The 17,842-nt window shown below is 49.4% G+C and overlaps 2 protein-coding genes across 5 annotated transcripts; one reads left to right on the top strand and one right to left on the bottom strand.

Moving 5' to 3' along the window:
• Nucleotides 1–1,862: 1,862 nt before the first annotated feature.
• Nucleotides 1,863–11,300, bottom strand: LOC137141932 (zinc finger protein 436-like). 3 transcript variants are annotated; one of them, XM_067531051.1, is made up of 2 exons: nucleotides 11,281–11,300; nucleotides 1,863–4,827 (listed from the first exon to the last, which is right to left on the bottom strand). In XM_067531051.1, exon 2 carries the CDS (start codon nucleotides 4,814–4,816, stop codon nucleotides 3,713–3,715), a length of 1,104 nt encoding a protein of 367 aa, XP_067387152.1. In that variant the 5' UTR covers nucleotides 4,817–4,827; nucleotides 11,281–11,300; the 3' UTR covers nucleotides 1,863–3,712. The 3 variants fall into 3 exon arrangements, with proteins under 3 accessions (XP_067387152.1, XP_067387150.1, XP_067387151.1); XM_067531049.1 differs by lacking the exon at nucleotides 11,281–11,300 and adding an exon at nucleotides 9,586–9,677; XM_067531050.1 differs by lacking the exon at nucleotides 11,281–11,300 and adding an exon at nucleotides 8,690–8,868.
• Nucleotides 10,835–17,773, top strand: LOC137141931 (zinc finger protein 84-like). Of its 2 annotated transcripts, XM_067531047.1 has the most exons (4): nucleotides 10,835–10,961; nucleotides 12,741–12,871; nucleotides 13,316–13,432; nucleotides 15,790–17,773. In XM_067531047.1, exons 2-4 carry the CDS (start codon nucleotides 12,805–12,807, stop codon nucleotides 17,307–17,309), a joined length of 1,704 nt encoding a protein of 567 aa, XP_067387148.1. In that variant the 5' UTR covers nucleotides 10,835–10,961; nucleotides 12,741–12,804; the 3' UTR covers nucleotides 17,310–17,773. The 2 variants fall into 2 exon arrangements, with proteins under 2 accessions (XP_067387148.1, XP_067387149.1); XM_067531048.1 differs by lacking the exons at nucleotides 10,835–10,961; nucleotides 13,316–13,432 and having other exon boundaries at nucleotides 12,844–12,871.
• Nucleotides 17,774–17,842: the final 69 nt, after the last annotated feature.

The following is a 17,842-nucleotide window of genomic DNA, read 5'->3' as shown; positions in this document are numbered from 1 at the left end:
ACAATAATGTTAAATGAGGAAGATTTTGGGAGGGGATTGCATTTTGAAATCCTTAGTCTCATTCAGATCTGTACATTTCACTTCTTTCACAATCTCCTCTTTCTTATCTTCTTCTTTTTCTTGCTGTTGCAATGCTTTTCCGGCGTGGAAAGGACAGGCACGTTAGTCAGCGAAAGTCCCCTTGTTTCTTTGCGTGCCAGCAGTTGGAGTGTCTCTGGGCTACTTCTTTGCCTCTTGATCCCGCCAGCAATAGTTCAGGCTCCTGCTTTGGGTTTAGCCACTTCCAAATGACTCTGGTGAGTTCTGCTGTGCTGGTGACTCAGGGTTCATTGGTGAGCAGAGTGATGTTCGGGAAGAGAGAATCTCCACTGGGGAGATCCAGCCCTGGAACTGCAGGTGATAACAGGGTTTCACCTACTGTCTGGGTGGGCTGCATGGGGATGAAAGATTTGAGAAGGGGAAGGACAGGGAGAGATGGACGAGATCAGAACCAGAAAAGAGTCTTATGGAAACAGGGAAGAAAGAGAACAAGAGGAAGAGATGGAAGAGCACAGAGAAGGGTGAAAGGAATGATAAAGGCAGTGGCAGATTAACGCAAGGGCCCCTGGGGCCCATGCACAGAGACCCTGGCCAATTTTGGCGCCCAAAGAGCACAAGAACCTGTGTAGAAGTGGGGGGAGGAGGGGCCTTTGGTGCCATAACTATGGCACCCTAACACCTCTCCTTTACCCACACAGACTTCCTTAATCTGTGCCTGTGTAGATAGGGAGAAAATACCTGATTCATTACAGGTATAGTAGATAGCACCACCTTCTATTAAGGTTGCTCTACATTTCCCCATTATAAGACCCTGATTTCAGCTGCTGATAGCTTTACCAAACTTTAACCATTTGGGCTTCAATTTTCCTTATTAGGTGTCTACCTCAGGCTCAACTGTTTTGAAAAATTTCAGCCAAAACAGTTGAGTCATTCCTGAGAACTCGGCTAGGGAAAGTAACATTGTTTTCAATGTTAAAAAAAAATTCCAGTGACTCAGTCTTTAGAAAAATCTAGCATCCCTCTGTTTGAAACAAGACCCTGAAATTTAGGGGAGGGGAGGGAGGGCTATTGTCCTCATGAAAATCTGTCCAAATTTGGCCAAGTTAAAAGCCTTTGGAAAACTGCAGTTTGCACATGCTCAGTAGAGGTTTGCTAGAGTTGAATAGCTAAAATCTCCAGAGATTCCATTCTTGCTGAGCATGTTCTATCCCTTCAAGCTTCTACATGATGGGACTGTACATATTCCATCCCCATAGAGCAAGTGAGCATGCTCCTTCCAGCCCAGGACCACAGAGGCATAGCTGGATTTTCCTTGTAATGGCTGCTCCCAGCCAGGAAGAGGCCAGGCACCAGAACTAAGCGCTGGGATCCCATCCCTCCTGTGTTTTCAATGACCCCCATGCTGGCACTCAGCCAGCAAGGAGGAAGAAGCTGTCCAATTCAAAAGCAGAGGGGACAAGAGCTGGCCTCGGCACTGTGAGAGGGAAGGCTGGAGGAGCAGATTGGGAAAAGTGAGTACCGTCCATCCTGTGCACTGACTAAGGCAGAAGTCCTGTGGAAAAAAAAATAGCATGTGATCATACAATTTAAAACTGTCTCCTAATTCATACATACAGGGAAGCTGAATTAAAATTGCACGGGCAACCATAATTCTGGCATTTCTTAAGTTTTGAGGGCTTTACGCTGCAAGCTGAATAATGTTCTTTTAATGTAATTTTGTGTGTATGACATAGAAACGGATTAGAGGCCCCGGAGGAACTTGCCACTGCTAAACACCTATTGCAGTGTTGCAATAAAAAGAATAATGCAACCCACGGCAAACAATGATTTTACTTTATTGCATAACTTTAAAATGTTGCAAAGAACAGTATTTAACATAAACAATCAAACGCATTTTTTTTAAAAAAGGAATCTACCTTCACAGTTAAGTACAGAGATGCAAGCGTGCAGAGATTGTACTAAGTCCAAGCAATTATTTACAAGACCAACAATGTGGAACCATATAAATAAGCTACTTTATACTTTTCAGTGTTCTATGTATGCACCGGGCTATGAAGGATTGCTGATGCCAATGCAGGATCTCCAGACTTAAATGAATAATATTAAGATTGTATTTATCTTAAACAGTAACAAATGAGCATTTAGAAATGTGACAAATGGTATAACCTCCATCCTCCCTCATATTACCAGGTTACCATGAATTGCAGCTGCACCAGTTATGGCTACACAGGTAGCATTTACTAAGCACACATCTTTCTGCAGACACACCCGGGCTGCACACACTTTGGACAAAGAGAAGGGTTGTGGTCTACAGTCTCTGCTCCGTGCCGTCACTGGCTCCATTTCCAACAGCTTCCAATAATGTCAAAACTGGCTCTGCCTCCACTTTTTATAGCTTGCCAAATAATAACGTATCATGTCCTCCAGTCTAACAGGGAAACTATGGACCCAATTTTGTACCTTGTGTAATCATTTATCCCTGTGCAGAGTGTAAAGTCCAGCCCAGTCAAAATGATAACATTTTACACTCACTTTAAATAGATGTAAATGATGACACAAGCTACAAGGCAGTGGAGAATCAGGCCATATATTCCTTTTTGTCCATGTGAAAGGCATTAATAGCAGATCATTGCACAGAGTATTGCTGTACAATGTCTTTCACTATAAAAGGACTCAGTGGCACATGGCCTAGTTTATCGTTGCTACTTTATTTTCTCAGCTTAAGACTGCAGAGGGTGCTTTAGACAGTGCCTGTCAGTAGGGGTTTTTTAAACACCGCTCATTAGCTTGCTGAATGCACATTTGTTAGTGTTAGGAAGACTGGGTATGGGAGGGGAACACCATGTATTTAGAGTTTGGGCAGCATGTAATGGCCACAGCAGCCCCCCATATTCTGCTGCATATCTGAGGACTTCCTGACCTCTTCATGGAAGACATGTCTAGTATAGAATTAGGTACCTGACAATGGCTCCAATTTATGGACATCACACAATCCCGGTACCTCACTAATGGCCTGAAGTTCATGTGAACAGAGAAGTGTTTCAGTCTTCTCCCCGAGGGATCCAGGCACTAGATACTGTGTTCTCCCAGCCCAGTTTGTGCCTGTCTTGGTGTGTTGATGTCCACTCCATAGCGCATGAGAAACCCATGGTAAGTCACTGCTTTGTAGTAGTTCTGCATATGTGGAGCCAATAAACCCTGGCTGCATGTATCCATTGACTTCTGACCTAGAAGGTATATTATATTTTACATGGGAGCTGTGTGAAGGATAAATGTTTTATCAGATAGTCTCTGGAAACAGCCTTGAGCAACGTTACCTTCCCATTTGCTTCGGTGCCTCTGGCCCTCCCTGCCATTTTCCTCCACCTACCCCTCTTTGTGGATCCCAACTGTGCAACAAAGTGCTTCTCCAGCAGCAGAATGAAACTGGCATGATCCTGATCAGTTTCATTCTGCAGTGGGTGGAGCAAAAGCAGCAGAACAGGCCACATCCTTCTCAGCAAGATTATCCAGCTGGTAAATCTCTTAAAGGTGAAGGAAAAGATCTCTAATCCCTCCCTGAACTGAACCGCCTGGAGTAGGCCACTATCCAGGAGGAAGACAGCCAGCACTGCTTTCTGTGTGGAATGTATTTTCTGGTGCTGGCAGGTCCATGAAGCTGTCCTCATAGCTCCTAGGGTGTCTGCCCAGCGTGGATTCTCTGGTGTATAGTAAGGTTAGTGAGCTGATTGAAGCCCCTCCCACAGTCAGCGCACCAATGAGGTTTCTTTATCATGTGGATTGTCAGGTGCTGATTCAGGTTTGAGCTCCGGCAGAAGCTCTTCCCACACTCAGTGCACCTGTAGGGCTTCTCCCCCGTGTGGATCCTCTGGTGCTGGATGAGCGTGGAGCTCTGGCAGAAACGTTTCCCACACTCGGTGCAGTGGTAGGGTCTCTCCCCGGTGTGGGTCCTCTGGTGCTCAGTGAGTGAGGAGCTCTGGTTGAAGCATTTCCCACAGGCAGGGCACTGGTAGGGCCTCTCCCCGGTGTGTATCCTCTGGTGTTTGATCAGGTCTGAGCTCTGCAGGAAGCGGCTCCGGCATTCAGCGCATTGATAGGGTTTCTCTCCCGTGTGGCTCCTCTGGTGCTGCACCAGGGCCGAGCTTCTCCTGAAGCTCTTCAGGCAGTCGGCACATTGATAGGGTTTCTCCCCCATGTGCGTTGTCTGGTGCTGGTTCAGGTTGGAGCTTCGCCCAAAGCTCTTCCCGCACACAGCACACTGATACGGCGTCTCTCCTGTGTGCACCCGCTGGTGGGCAATCAGGTCTGAGCTCTGGCGGAAGCTCTTCCCACACTCAGTGCATTTATAGGGCTTCTCCTGCAAGTGGGTTCGCTGATGTCTGGTAAGCGTCGAGCGCAGGCTGAAAGTTTTCCCACACTCGGGGCACCCGTAAGGTCTCTGGCCAGTGTGGGTCCTCTGGTGCTGAATAAGGTTTGATCTCCGGCTAAAGCTCTTCTCACAGTCGGGACATTTATGAGGTTTCTCTCCAGTGTGAGTCCTCTGCTGGGCAATGATGTCTTTGAGTTTCCTGAAACCTCTCCCTTGCGGAGGAGATTCACCCCATTTCTTTCCTGGATAGGTTCTCTCATGATTTTCTGTCCCCCACTCATCCTCACAGTCATCTTCCCAGTCAGGGCTCCGCGAATCATTCCCTTTGGATTGTTCTGACCATGCTACATTTGGTTCCTCTGCCTGAAGATCCTCCTGTTTTGGATTCTCCTCCTCATTTCCACTCATGACCTCATCACCTGCCGGAACAAAGAGAGAATTGAGACATGGTTCATCCTTGTGCCTAGGGGAAAGGGTGCCTCCGCCATGGCGATCACAAAGAGTTTGTCACACATCTGAAAACTTTACAGCCTGATCCTAAGCCTGCCACAGTCAAAAGCAGTCTTTCCAATCACCCTTGGATAAGATCATAAAACAGGAGAAAAAAATCACCTGAGTCTTTTTTCACAACCTGAACCAATCCCTCCCTCTGGCTAGACACTGGTTTGTTGTGAATGAACCCGACTGCTGGATCCCACATGCTTCTGACTAATTCCTAGCTGCCGTGTCTGCCATCTTTCCAAGGGATGTGGGGCTCTGCAGGCTAGCTGTCTTAAACCCAAACCAGTGCCTCAGCCTTCCCAAGCCTGTGGTTGCTGAGGGTGTGTCTGCACTAGAGTGGCACAGCTATGGCGCTGCAGCTTTGCCGCTGTACTGCCATAGTGTAGATGCTTCCTACGTCGACTGAAGAGCTTTTTCCATCAATGTAGGTAATCCACCTCTCCGAAAGGCAGCAGCTAGGGTGATGAATAATTCTTCTGTCAACCTAGTTGCCTCTACAGTGGGGGTTAGGTTGACCTAACTCTGTTGCACAGAGCGCAAAATTTTTCACAGCCCTAAGTGACATAGCTAGGTCAACCTAATTTCTAGGTGAAGACTAGGCTTCAGCCATGCTCCCTCAGAGCCTCATCGAGGTGTGGGCACTCTGAGCTGCTCAGTTAACCCTTTTAGGGAAAACGTGGCAGGCAAGTAAGAAATACAGGCATTTCTTAACCACAGCCACTTTACTCTTAAGAAAAAACTGGAGAGTTATAGATCTTTACAAAATAACAGACAGTGCTACAATGCTTCCACCTCACCCTCTTCTCTGACCTCACCCCCCGAGTCCAGGGTCTGGTCAGTGTTTCAAGCTAGGCAGACCCTCCTGCTCTGTCCCCTCTCTCTAGCCCAGGCTTTTGATATGTCATGGTGGTTGGTCCCCTTGCTCAGAGAAGCCCTCCTCTCTCAAATACAGTCTCTGTCCCTTTTTGCCCAGGTGTTCTAACTGGGAAATTCCAGCCCTTTGCCCCCAATCAGGCTTCTGTGGAGAATCCACTGTCCCGTGGCAGTGGGCCAGTAGTTGAGAGACAACCAAAGTCAGCGGCCCACGATTGCTCTGTGGTGTCGTCTCAGCCACAGACTACGTCTACACTACAGAGCCCATGCCAGCCCCTAGTGTAGATGCAACATACACTGACAAGAAGGAGATTTTCTGTTGATGTAGGAACACCAGCTCCCCGAACGAAGTCAGCTATATTGATAGAAGACCTCTTGTGGTAACACAGCTATATCTGTACGGGGAGGAGGAGTTATCAGCATAGCTATGTCAGCTGGGGGGGTGTTTTTCACATTGCTGACTGACATCGCTAAGCTGGCATAAGTTTTAAGTGCAGACAAGGCCATAATCATTCACTTAGGTGTCAAACCCTAATACAAAATGGATATTCTAATCCAAATTGGAGGTTCTGCTATTAAGTAAAGTTCACAATGAAGGTTACGCTCCAAGATGGAGGTTGCAATACAAAATGGAGTTCACAATTTGGTACAGACATATCCCACTGTGTCACACCTTTCCCCAGAACATCCCCGGAAGCCGGCCCCACACTATGGAACTGACTGCCGTAGAAGAAAGTAATGACCATGGCCCTCACCACATTCAGAGCTCAATGCAGCTCTTGCACACAGGGAAGTTTCTGCTGCAGCACACTGGTTAGGGGAGGGAACATCAGCCGTCTGTCAGGATTGATGTTATTGGCATCTGCTTTTCAGTTACTCTAACTGCTGGCTACAATATTGAAAATAGAGCTGGTCGAAAAACCAAAAACCCACCCCACAGGAAATCATGATATTTTGATATTTGTTTGATATTTGTCCTGAATTGGAACAAAAAGCTGAAATGTTCAATTTTTTTTGCGGAACAAAAAGGTCAGAAAAATTTAAATTCAGAAATGTTTAAACTTTTCTTTGTTGACATTTCTCACGGAAACATTTTGACATTTCTGAATCAAATTGGTTTGGTTTGGTTTGGTTTGGTTTGTTGAACCAAATGAAAACGTTTCCTTTCAATGGACTTCCACATTGAACTTGTCTGCCTGAGCTGCTGTGGTACTTCAGATGAGTTATAGTTCACCCCCATGTAGCGTGCTTCCATTCTCTCCTATGGGACAGGATCCCTGGTTGGCCAGCATCTTTCATGGTGCATTGCAGTCATGAAACATGACATGCAGTCATGATGCACTCCAGTGGTTCTAACAGAGGGGAGACTGGTGTATCATTTTGTGGATTTTGTGCAAACTGCATTTTTTGTTGAAAAAACATTTTGATGGAAGATTCCTGACTTGGTCTAACAGAAATAGATGAGACAAGACAGAAACGGGCGAACTCAAAACTGTTTTGTTGGAATCCCGGGGTTTTATTCCACCCACTGATGGTGCCTGGGTTGCTTTGACTTATTCTTCACCTGAATAGGCACCTCTTGGGATCTCCCTGTCTATGGAGCCATGGAGACTAGGGACACATGGCTCTTTCCTTTGTTCCACCTGAGAGATTGCAGCAGTTTGGGGAACGAGCAACCCTGCTCCAGGGAAATAAAACTGGTGGCAACTGGAATATTAAATGCTTGAATACGTGTTACAAATAAAATGTGAGGATTTTAAACCCAGCCCTTTTCTTTGCCGAAGGAGAAGGCCCAACATGGAGGCAGAAACAGGATACAGGGAGTGCAAAGGGGAGCTTTCAACCATCTTTGCACACACACTCCTCCCTTGGCCACTGCGCAGACCCATGATCTGGCTCAGAGTATAAGAGAAGGATATTGGTCACTCAGTAGTCCTGCCCCACTAAATCATGTGCTTCCCCTGACAATGAATGGAATGTGTGGAGGATCCAGTGGGGAGTGCTACATTTAACATGGTATACTGGAAGGTGCTAATGGCTACCATCAGCTGTCTTTGATCCACTGATCAATCACAGACCTGCTTGAAGTCGATAGGTGGGTAATCACCCTTCTTCAGGGCTAAACAGAAGGAGCAATTAAGTCCCTTTATGGAGTGAGATGACTGGAGGTAATAGAAACCACTGCCCAAGGCAATCTGCTTCCTGGTGAAGCTTAAACTCATAGTCTGAGGGATTTCCCTGGCCTGGTTGCAAATGCAGGATCTTAGACTGGGTTTGATAAGGTGTGTGTGTGTGTCAAAGCCAACAGGAAGCAAGAAGCCTTTGTGAGTGTGGTCCTGAGAAGGAGCAGAGAGACGGAGCTCCCTGGGGCACAGGACTCGCTGGAAAGACAGGCTTGAAAACTGGCCAAGGACACTACCTCCTCTTGTTTGTTCCTACTGTGTGCAGGATTCTGCCTACATTCTTTGTACCTAAACAGGGGTGCAGTTCTTCTCCCCAGAGAAACAGCCCTGCAAAGCCCCACACAGTGGGTACGCTCTTGGGATAAAGCAGTAACAATATTCCCTGAGGGGAACCCCAGTGAACCTCCTTGTTGGCTCTGGGGTGCCCTCACTCCATGCCCCCTTTCAACTAAACCTTGGAGGATCCTAAGGGGTGGCAGCTCAGCCCTTCATGTGCCACCCCTGGACAGGCTGGTGCAACGGGGACCCTGCTGGGCTGCACATGCACCAGCCCCCAGACACTGGTACTGTCCGGGGTGCTGGCTGTCTAATCCCTTACCAGCCACACTTCAGCTCCCTTGTGCTGAATGTGGTTGCTGTTTGCTTTCCCCCTCCTCGGGAACGATTTCCCTGCTGTGTGTGACTGCCCTCTCCTCTTGTTACAACATCCCTGCCCCCGACTTACCGCTTCCACCTGCTCCCCAGGGCTTCATTCCCCTGTGTTAGCATGGCAGTGGCTGGGGGCTGGTTTCTGGCGCTTCGCTCTTTAACAGGAAATTCCCATCGTTAAGTCCTCCCTCTAAGTGTGTGCATCCTCTCTAGGGCAGGGTGGGTTAAGAAGCTCTGTGGTTTTAACCTCCCACTCCCCGGCCTTCGGGCCATGCGCTTTTCTCCAGCACATTCTCACATCTCTGCCCTCTTGGCGTGACTCACCCACAGGGCTTCTCAGGGAATTCCTCCCTTTCCCACGCTGCAGCTGCCAAGAGGAGAATGGCTTTTATTATGTGGCCGGCCTCCCCCAGCTCTGGAGGAACTAAACTGGATCTTTGCAAATATAACCCTTCCACCAGTCCCCTGCCCAAAGAGCTCCCCTGTCCTTGCAGAACCCAGTGCAGCAGCTGCCCTCCTTGCTCAGGAGGTCTTAACAGAGCTGTTCCTTCTCCACTGCCCTCCTGACTCTCTCTGCTCGTCTAGGGCCAGCCTCCTCCCTGCTCTTTCTCCACAGAATCTCCCCATGCTGGTGCAAGAGCCCCACCTGTTTATATATGGCCTCTGTTGTGGTAGCGTGGGTGCCTCCCAAGTATGTAAGCCAGAAATGACTAGTAAGTTTGTCTCTCCCATCACCCCATTCCTAGCTTGATTTACCCTCAGCAGAGCTCATCCTGGAGTGGAACAACACTGCACCAGGGAAATGCAATTCATCATGTTCAAGTGTCGGCTACTGAGAAGCAGGAAGTGGCTTGGGACTTGCAGAGCATGGGGCGCTGTGAGGGGAGGCGAATCTTGGGGGATCCGCTGCAGAATGACCCTTCTGCAGCTCAGGACGGCTTAGATCTACAGTGGGTCTATTCCATCTCCTACCTCTGTGACATCCAAGCACACTGGCTAAGCACATGAGCTGGATATTTCTGCTCAGATAATCAGCAATAACAGATGTAATGTCGACAGTACAAATGATCATCATCATTAGGCTCCCGAGTTAATTTCCTCTTTGTGTGAATGGAGCAGTTCACCAGTCTCTTACAGCTAATGGTTTAGCTTGTCTCTCTGCAGCCTGGTGTCTATACTTAAAACACGACAGTGGTGCAGCTGTGACACTATAGCGCTTCGGTGTAGACGCTTCCAACAGCAGCAGTTCTTCCATCGCCGTAGTTAGTCCACTTCCCCAAGGCCGTAGCTAGGTAGACAGAAAAATTCTTCCATCCACCGAGCGCTGTGTAGCCAAGGGGTTAGCCTGGCATAGCTACACCTCAGGGGTGTGGGTTTTTCACACCCACCAGAGACGTCCATGCTGTGTCCATGTAACTTTTCCCTGTAGACCACCCCAAAGGCCGCAGGCCCAGCAGGAATTCACATTTTGAAAGTGTTCTCTGCACGGGCTAGACGCGTAAACATTTTTGTTTGAATTGAAAGGTGAAATTCCAAAGAAACAAAAGTGCTTCCCAGTGTGTCAGGCCTGGTCTATACTAGAAAATTAGATCGGCATAACGATGTCCGGAGTGGGATACTGAGGCCTGGAGTCCCTGTGTAGACAGAGCTAGCTCAAGGAAGAATTCTTCCATCAACCTGGCTCCTGTCTGCCAGGGAGATGGATCCCCTATGCCCAGGGGAGAACCTCTCCTGTTGGCACGGGTAGTGTCTACACTAATCAGCGCCACTAAAATGGTGCCACTATGTTTTAAGTGTAGACAAGCTCTGTTCCTGAAATCACCCTGGCAAACATCACAGCACTAGATATTTGTTCCTGCTGAGGATCTTCTGGCCTGTAAGCTCCCTGGAACAGGGACCCTCTTCATCACCCAGCACCAGGGCAGGTCTGATCCTGAGCCAGGCCTTTGGGGCTGCCCCATACCATGAGTGACTCACACCACCATGAAGGGGCCGGACAGATCACAGACCCCTCCTCCCTGTGCAGTGCAGGCAGCGGGCAGGACAGGAGGGGGGCCGAGATCTGGGGTGCAGATGTCCGAGGGAGCAGGGGGGGGGCTGGCACAGACACGGCCCCAGCGCCTGGGGAGTGAGGGGTTAACGGGAGGGAGCGCCCCCAGCTCGGGGAGAGGAGCAGGATACGTGCGGAAGGACGGCCGGACGGAGGCTTCCTCTTCCCGTCTCCCGCAGAGAGCTGCTGGCGTGCGTCCGTCCGTCCGCAGCCGCTGCCCCCCTCCTCCACCGCCGCGAGCCGCTCCGGGCCAGGCCGAGCCCAGGCGGCGCCGTCTTGCTGCCCGCCCGCTGGAGCGGTGAGTGCCCCGGGCAGGTCGCAGCGGGGCGGGGGCCAGCGGCCAGCCCCGGCCCGGCCCGGGCGGCGGGGACAGGCACCGCCCCTGGGAGCCGGCGGCGGGCACAAAGGAAGGGCGGCGGGCGGAGCGAAGGGACGGGGAAGCAGCCCCTCTCTTGCGGGATCTCCTGCTCTTCCTTGGGTCTCCAGCTGCTCTGCTCCCCGGTCTCTGCATTTCCCTCCCTCTCCTCTATCTCCTCTTCCATCTGCAGCTCTGTGCAACAGCCTGTCCGCAGACCCAGTCGGAAAACAGACAGCACCCAATAATAATGCGCTGTGACCTCTTTAATTTCACCTGCCAGCCATCCAGTTCCATTTTGGTTTAGGTGGAGCCCATCCTTCCTGCATAGGCTCCCCCTTTCCCAGAAGGTTCCCCGGTTCCGAATCAATCTAAACCCCTCCTCCCTACACCACACCGTCATCTCCTCCATGCATTTCTGTCTGTCTGACTGCCTGTGGAATTGGAAGCATTTCAGAGAATGCTGCCATGGAGGTCCTGGACCTCAATCTCTTACCTAGCAGGCTAAATTTGGCCTCCAGGACCTCTCTCCATCCCTACCTTATTGGTACCTACATGTGCCACAACCACCGGCTCCTCCCCAGCACGACACATAAATCCGCCTAGATGTCTTGAGAGAGCCACAACCTTCACAAGTCACCCTGCGGTTCTCCCAGTCATCACAAACCCAGCTGTCTGTGTTCCCAATGATTGAATCCCCCATCACTATTACCTGTGTTTTCCTAATAACTGGAGTTGCCTCCCTTGGAGACGTACCCTCAGTGAGAGAAGATACCATGACATCACCTGAAAGGAGGGTCTCAACTATCTGATTGTTTCCCTGCGCTCCAGTCTGATGTTCTCCTTCCCTGAGATTTGCATCCTCCTCATCAGTACAGAGGCTGTCATACCAGGGTAGGACCGTTCTACTGTGTCCTGGAAAGTCTCCTCTATGTACCTCTCTGTCTCCCTTAGCTCCTCTGTTTCAGCCACCCTGGTCTCCAAAGCCCATATGCAATCTCTGAGGGCCAGGAACTCCTTGCCCTGGAATGCACACATATGCCAGCCACCCCTAGAATAGGTAATCATACATGTTGCATTCAGTGCAATAAAGTGGATAGCCCCCACTCACTTGCTGGACTTCTGTCTGCATTCTCTTTTCACTCCTGCAGCTCTTCCTTTTATTGTTGTTTGTTTTTTATTGAGGGGAGGTCTTTAGTTTACAGAATGTTAATGAAGTGTATCTATCCCCCCTCCCACTCTTCCATCCCCCCTCTGCACTAAGCAAAGTGAAAACAAAGGTACTCTAGGTGATCTTAGATACTGTGGTGGTGCATGAACAGAGAGAGACAGTCATTAAAGTTCCAAACTATGTAGCTCTCTACAGATAAAAAATACCACCATGACTTGCACCCAGAAGCAGATGGACACTAATGGAGAAATGGAGAATCAGAAAGTGAAAGGAGAGAAAAGACAAGCCTATTTCCTTTCATTCATCTGGAATATTTAGGGCCCTTCAGATTTCACTGCCTGAGATCTACATGGCGGCTCCTATTATTTTCATCACAGATGAAATATCCAGTGGATAGATAAATCCCCTAGAATATACCTGCTATGCTGTCCTTGGGTTATCACTGTGAATTACTCCCAAAGAGACCATTTCTCCAGCTGAGTCTTAGGGCTTCAGGTGTGAGGATGGGACTGAAGCAGAAGGTGCTGAGTTTGTGATGCTTGTGATTTCAGATCCTGCTGAAGTATGGTGATGTCTTGTCTGTTGCTTTTGTGAGGAGAGGGATATTTTAGCGTAATGACAGAAGGAGCTGTATCAACGCCTAATGGAGAAGAATATACAAGGTTGTCTTCACTGGGTAAACGTAAGTTTTCTTTCTGTTATTCAGAGCTGTGTAAGAGCTGACCTACCTGAATTTCTGTCTCTCTTTACTATTCATATGCCCCTCCATTAATGTAGTATCTGAGCTCCTCGCAATCTTTACTGTATGTATTCTCATAACACTCCAGGAGGCAGGGCAGTGGTATTATTCCCATTGTACAGATGGGGAACCGAGACATAGAGAGGCTAAGTGACTTGCGCAAGGTTACACAGGAGCCAGGTCTCCCAAGTCCTAGGTTTATGCCCTTCCACGGGGCCATCCTTCCTTTCCCTGTCCTCACAGCCTCCATTAGAATGTCTGGATGTATTAAGAATACACGTCTGCTCCAGCACAGGGGGCTGGTGTAAAACCACTTACATACTTTTGTACATACTTGGGGACCAACAACAGAACATAATGTCTCCCAATCTCATTCCTCACAAACAGGCTATAAAAGTCCCAAACCAAAACTGATATCTCCAATAGAACAAAGGGAGTCAGAGCTGTGGGTTGTGGATCTGCAGGACCCTGTGGATGGAGCTATTCCTGAAAACCCATCCCCAGGTGAGTAGTAATAATCCAAACTTCCTCAAAATATTCAGGTAAAAATGTGAAGTAAAGAATCATAGAATTGTAGGATTGGAAGGGACTTCGAGAGGGATTCTGGTCCAGTCCCCCTGCACTCAAGGCAGGACCAAGCATTATCGAGACCTTCTTTGACAGGTGCCTGTCCAACCTGCTCTTAAAACGACGGAGATTCCACAACCTCCCTGGGCAATTTATTCCGGTGCTTAACTACCCTGACAGCTAGGAAGTTTTTCCTAATGTCCAACCTAAACTGCCCTTGCTGCAAATTAAGCTCATTGTCTCTTGTCCTGTCCTTAGAGGCTAATGAGAACAATTTTTCTCCCTCCTCATAACAACCATTTATGTACTTGAAAACAGTTCTCATGTCCCCCCTCAGTCTTCTCTTCTCCAGGCTAAACAAACCCAGTTTTTTCAATCTTAGAACCATAGAATCATAGAATATTAGAGTTGGAAGGGACCTCAGGAGGTCATCTAGTCCAACCCCCTGCTCAAAGCAGGACTAACCTCAGCTATATCATCCCAACCAGGGCTTTGTCAAGCCTCAGCTTAAAAACCTCTAAGGATGGAGATTCCACCACCTCCCTAGGTAACCCATTCCAGTGCTTCACCACCCTCCTAGTAAAAAACTTTCTCCTAATGTCCAACCTAGACCTCCCGCCCTGCAACTTGAGACCGTTGCTCCTTGTTCTGTCATCTGCCATCTTCCCTCATGGGTCATGTTTTCTAGACTTTTAATCATTTTTGTTGCTCTTCTTTGGACTTTCTCCAATCTTTTCTGAAATGCAGCGCCCAGAACTGGACACAGTTCTCCAGTTAAGGCCTTATCAGTGCGGAGTAGAGTGGAAGAATTACTTCTTGCGTCTTGCTTACAAACACTCCTGCTAACACAGCCCAGAATGAGGTCTGCTTTTTTTGCAACAAAGTTCCACTGTTGACTCAGATTTAGCTTGTGATCCACTATGACCCGCAGATCCTTTTCCACAGTGCTCCTTCCACGCAGGCATTTCCCATTTTGTACGTGTGCGGCTGATTGTTCCTTCCTAAGTGGAGTATTTCATATTTGTCCTTATTAAAGAGATTAATTGTCCTTAAAGAGATGGAGACCCTTTCTAAGCTGCTGAACTGGATTTCCTTAATAGGATTCACTGTGTCTTGACCAATGCCTGACAAGCTTCCTGCAGCTCTCTCTTAATTCGCAGTCCTCCGTACCCATAGTGAGTCAAAGGCTTCAGGTGTAACTCCATTGATTTCATTAGCATTATGCCAGCAAAGAATTTGGCTCAATCTTTCTGACTTTCTGTGTGTGTGATGATTTCATTTGGGAAGTGGAGCTTTAACATTCACCTTCCCCAGCCCATAACATTTGTTTTAGGGCAGGCATTTCCTCCTTTCATCCAGTCTGCATGCTGAAACACCGAATTATTCAGATAACATCACAATGGGAGGGTTCCATGGTCGTGTCTCACTAGGCAGAGATATCCATGTAGGATATGAGGCAACACAGTTCTTCCCTAAGACTGTGCTGCATGGAGGGAAACTCCCCTAAAGAATAAAAACAATCAGAGTCCTGTAGCACCTTAAAGACTAACAAATTTCTGTGGGCATAAGCTTTCATGGGCTGCAACCCACGAAAGCTATGTTTACAGACAGATGGTCATTTGTAAACTCCTTGTTACCTTATATAGACAGATAAACAGACAGATGGTTGCTTGTTATCTTAAAGCAAGTGTACTCTCACATTACCCAGAACGTGTTTTCTTCCAAGCCCCTTGGGCCAAGTCGACTCTGATAAGTGTTAGCCGTCCCTCGGACGCTGCTGGTTCATAGAAGGGCTCAGTCCAGCTACCGAGGGTCCCAGCGGGCTGCAGTCCACAGTGCGACTGACTTCAGGGGGTTTAAATACCCTCAAACTGATCACCAAACTGATCAGCTCAATCAGTATGTAACCAACCAGTGAACAGTGTCACTTTTGCGGTCAGTATGTAACCATCCAGTGAACAGTGTCATTTTTGTGGTCAGTGTGGTTATGTCATGTGACATGTTCACAGTGACCAGGTTGGCACTTCCTGTTTTTGCCCAGCCAGCTGTGGTCAGCTCAGTTGCTGGTCAGTTCAGTTGCGGTTAGCTCATCCTTTCTAATTTTCGCCCTCTATTTGTGCTGAGCTAGTGTCCGGACTGCCCTTATCAGGTCCTTCCAGCCCTTTTCCCAAGCTATGTACTTTACTGTTCTATCTTAAAGCACAAAACCCACTAACTATTCTTTTTATATTCTACGGTTTCCCTCTGCCAGCAACACAGGAAGTCACAACTGGATTTTCTCTTCTTCCCTACAGATAGTGGGATCCTGAGCAGAACTGAGAAGCATCACAAAGAAGATCCTGAGAACCTGAAGCTGCTGGGAATGTTAATAGGGAAATCAAAAGAGAGAGTTTCCCAGAGACCTGACCAGGAAACTCCCTGTAAGAGGCAGCACACGTTACAAAGGCAGAAGGGGGATACAGCTGGGGATGAGGGAGGTACCACGAGGAAACGTGAAAGGACTCTTAGGAACCTGCGCAAGCCCCCTGGGCCAGAGAGGCCAGAGACAAGTGAGGGACCATGCATGTGTCCTGTGTGTGAGGAAAGGTTTGAGGGGCAGAGAGACCTGAATAGCCACAAGAGAAGCATTCATGTGGGAAAGAAAACGTATAAATGTAGGGCCTGTGGGAAAAGCTTCAGGCAAAAGCCCGAGCTCTTAGCTCATGCGAGAGTCCATGGAGCCGAGAGACCCTTCCCCTGTGCCGAGTGTGAGAGGAGTTTCAGTCGGCTTTCCCATCTCACCGTACACCAGAGAACCCACACGGGGGAGCGGCCCTTCTCCTGCCCTGAGTGCGGGAAACACTTCAGTCACCTCTCGAACCTCACTAGACATCAGAGAACCCACACGGGGGAGCGGCCCTACAGCTGCCCTGAGTGCGAGAGGCGCTTCAGTAACCTGAGCAGTCTCACCACCCACCTGCGGACCCACACCGGGGAGAGGCCCTTCACCTGCCCCCAGTGTGAGAAGAGCTTTGGTGACCAGTCTAATCTCACCACCCACCTGCGGACCCACACCGGGGAGAGGCCCTACGTGTGCCCTGACTGCCAGAAGAGCTTCAGCGACCAGTCGACTTTCGCCAAGCACCAGAGAACCCACACGGGGGAGAGACCCTACCCCTGCCCCCGCTGCGAGAAGAGCTTCGTCCATAGATCCCACCTCACCACGCACCAGCGGACCCACACCGGGGAGAGACCCTACAAATGTCCCGGCTGTGAGAAGCACTTCAGCCAGCTCTCCAACGTCACCACCCACCTGCGGACCCACTCGGGAGAGAAGCCCTACGTCTGCGCCGACTGCGGGAAATGCTTCGGCGACCCGTCGAGCCTGAGGAAGCACCGCCGGACCCACACGGGGGAGAGGCCCTACCCCTGTCCCCACTGCGGGAAACGCTTCAGCCAGCTCTCCAACCTCAACACCCACTGCAGGACTCACATGGGCGAGAGGCCGTACGTCTGTCCTCACTGCGGCAAGAGGTTCAGCGAGCAGTCGAACCTGGCCAAGCACCTGAGAACCCACCCGGGGGAGAAGCCCGACCCTTGGCCCCGCAGCGAGAGGCGCCCCGTCCACATCTCACGCCTCTCTGCGCCCCAGAGAAACCACACAAGGGAGGGGGCCTACGAATGCACCGACTGTGACAAGATCTTCAGCGAGGAGTCGGACCTGGCCGAGCACCTGAAAGCCCACCCTGGGGAGAGACTCCACCGGGACAAGGGCTTCATCCAAAAATCATCTCTGGTGAAATTTCAGAGGCTTCATCAGAGATTGAAACCGTAGGAGGCTGGAACGCTCCTCTCCCTCTAGCTGCGTGTGTGAACTGCACTGCAGGGGAGGGAGTGATGGTGATAGAGCAGGGCTGGCCGAACTAGCTCATGAACTGACTGCAGCTCTTGTACAGTTAAAGTGCGGCTTACGGAGCCTGCTCTGCCCCCCTGTTCTCCGTCTATCAGACTGGGGTGGGCAGCTCGGAGCTTCTGCCCTGCGGCAGGGTGGTGGGGCTTAGGATTCTGCCCAGTGGGGAAGAGGAGGTCTCTGGGGGGTCAGTAAGTTTGGCCACCCCTGTTAGAGAGAGTCTGAGAGAGAGTCTGAGAAATCCCGGGTTGCGAGGGGTATGAGTGAAAATCTCAATTGTGGTTTTTATTTAAAATCTGATTCCGCTCTGAAAAGTGACTCTATAAAAGTGGTACTGTGAGGTCCCATGTTCACTGTCTTTCAGTGATTTGAGATCAGATTTGCTCCATTTACAAGTTAAAACATGATTATTCTGTCAGTCCTGCAAAGTCAGCGTGGGATATGAGAGTAAATCTGGG

Source organism: Emydura macquarii, unplaced genomic scaffold (assembly GCF_026122565.2).
Source record: "Emydura macquarii macquarii isolate MOO-44397 ecotype Brisbane River unplaced genomic scaffold, CSIRO-AGI_Emac_v2 contig_3122, whole genome shotgun sequence".
Lineage (NCBI taxonomy): Eukaryota > Metazoa > Chordata > Testudines > Chelidae > Emydura > Emydura macquarii.
The sequence above is the reverse complement of the archived record's forward strand: the minus strand, read 5'-3'. Positions and strand labels throughout refer to the sequence as shown.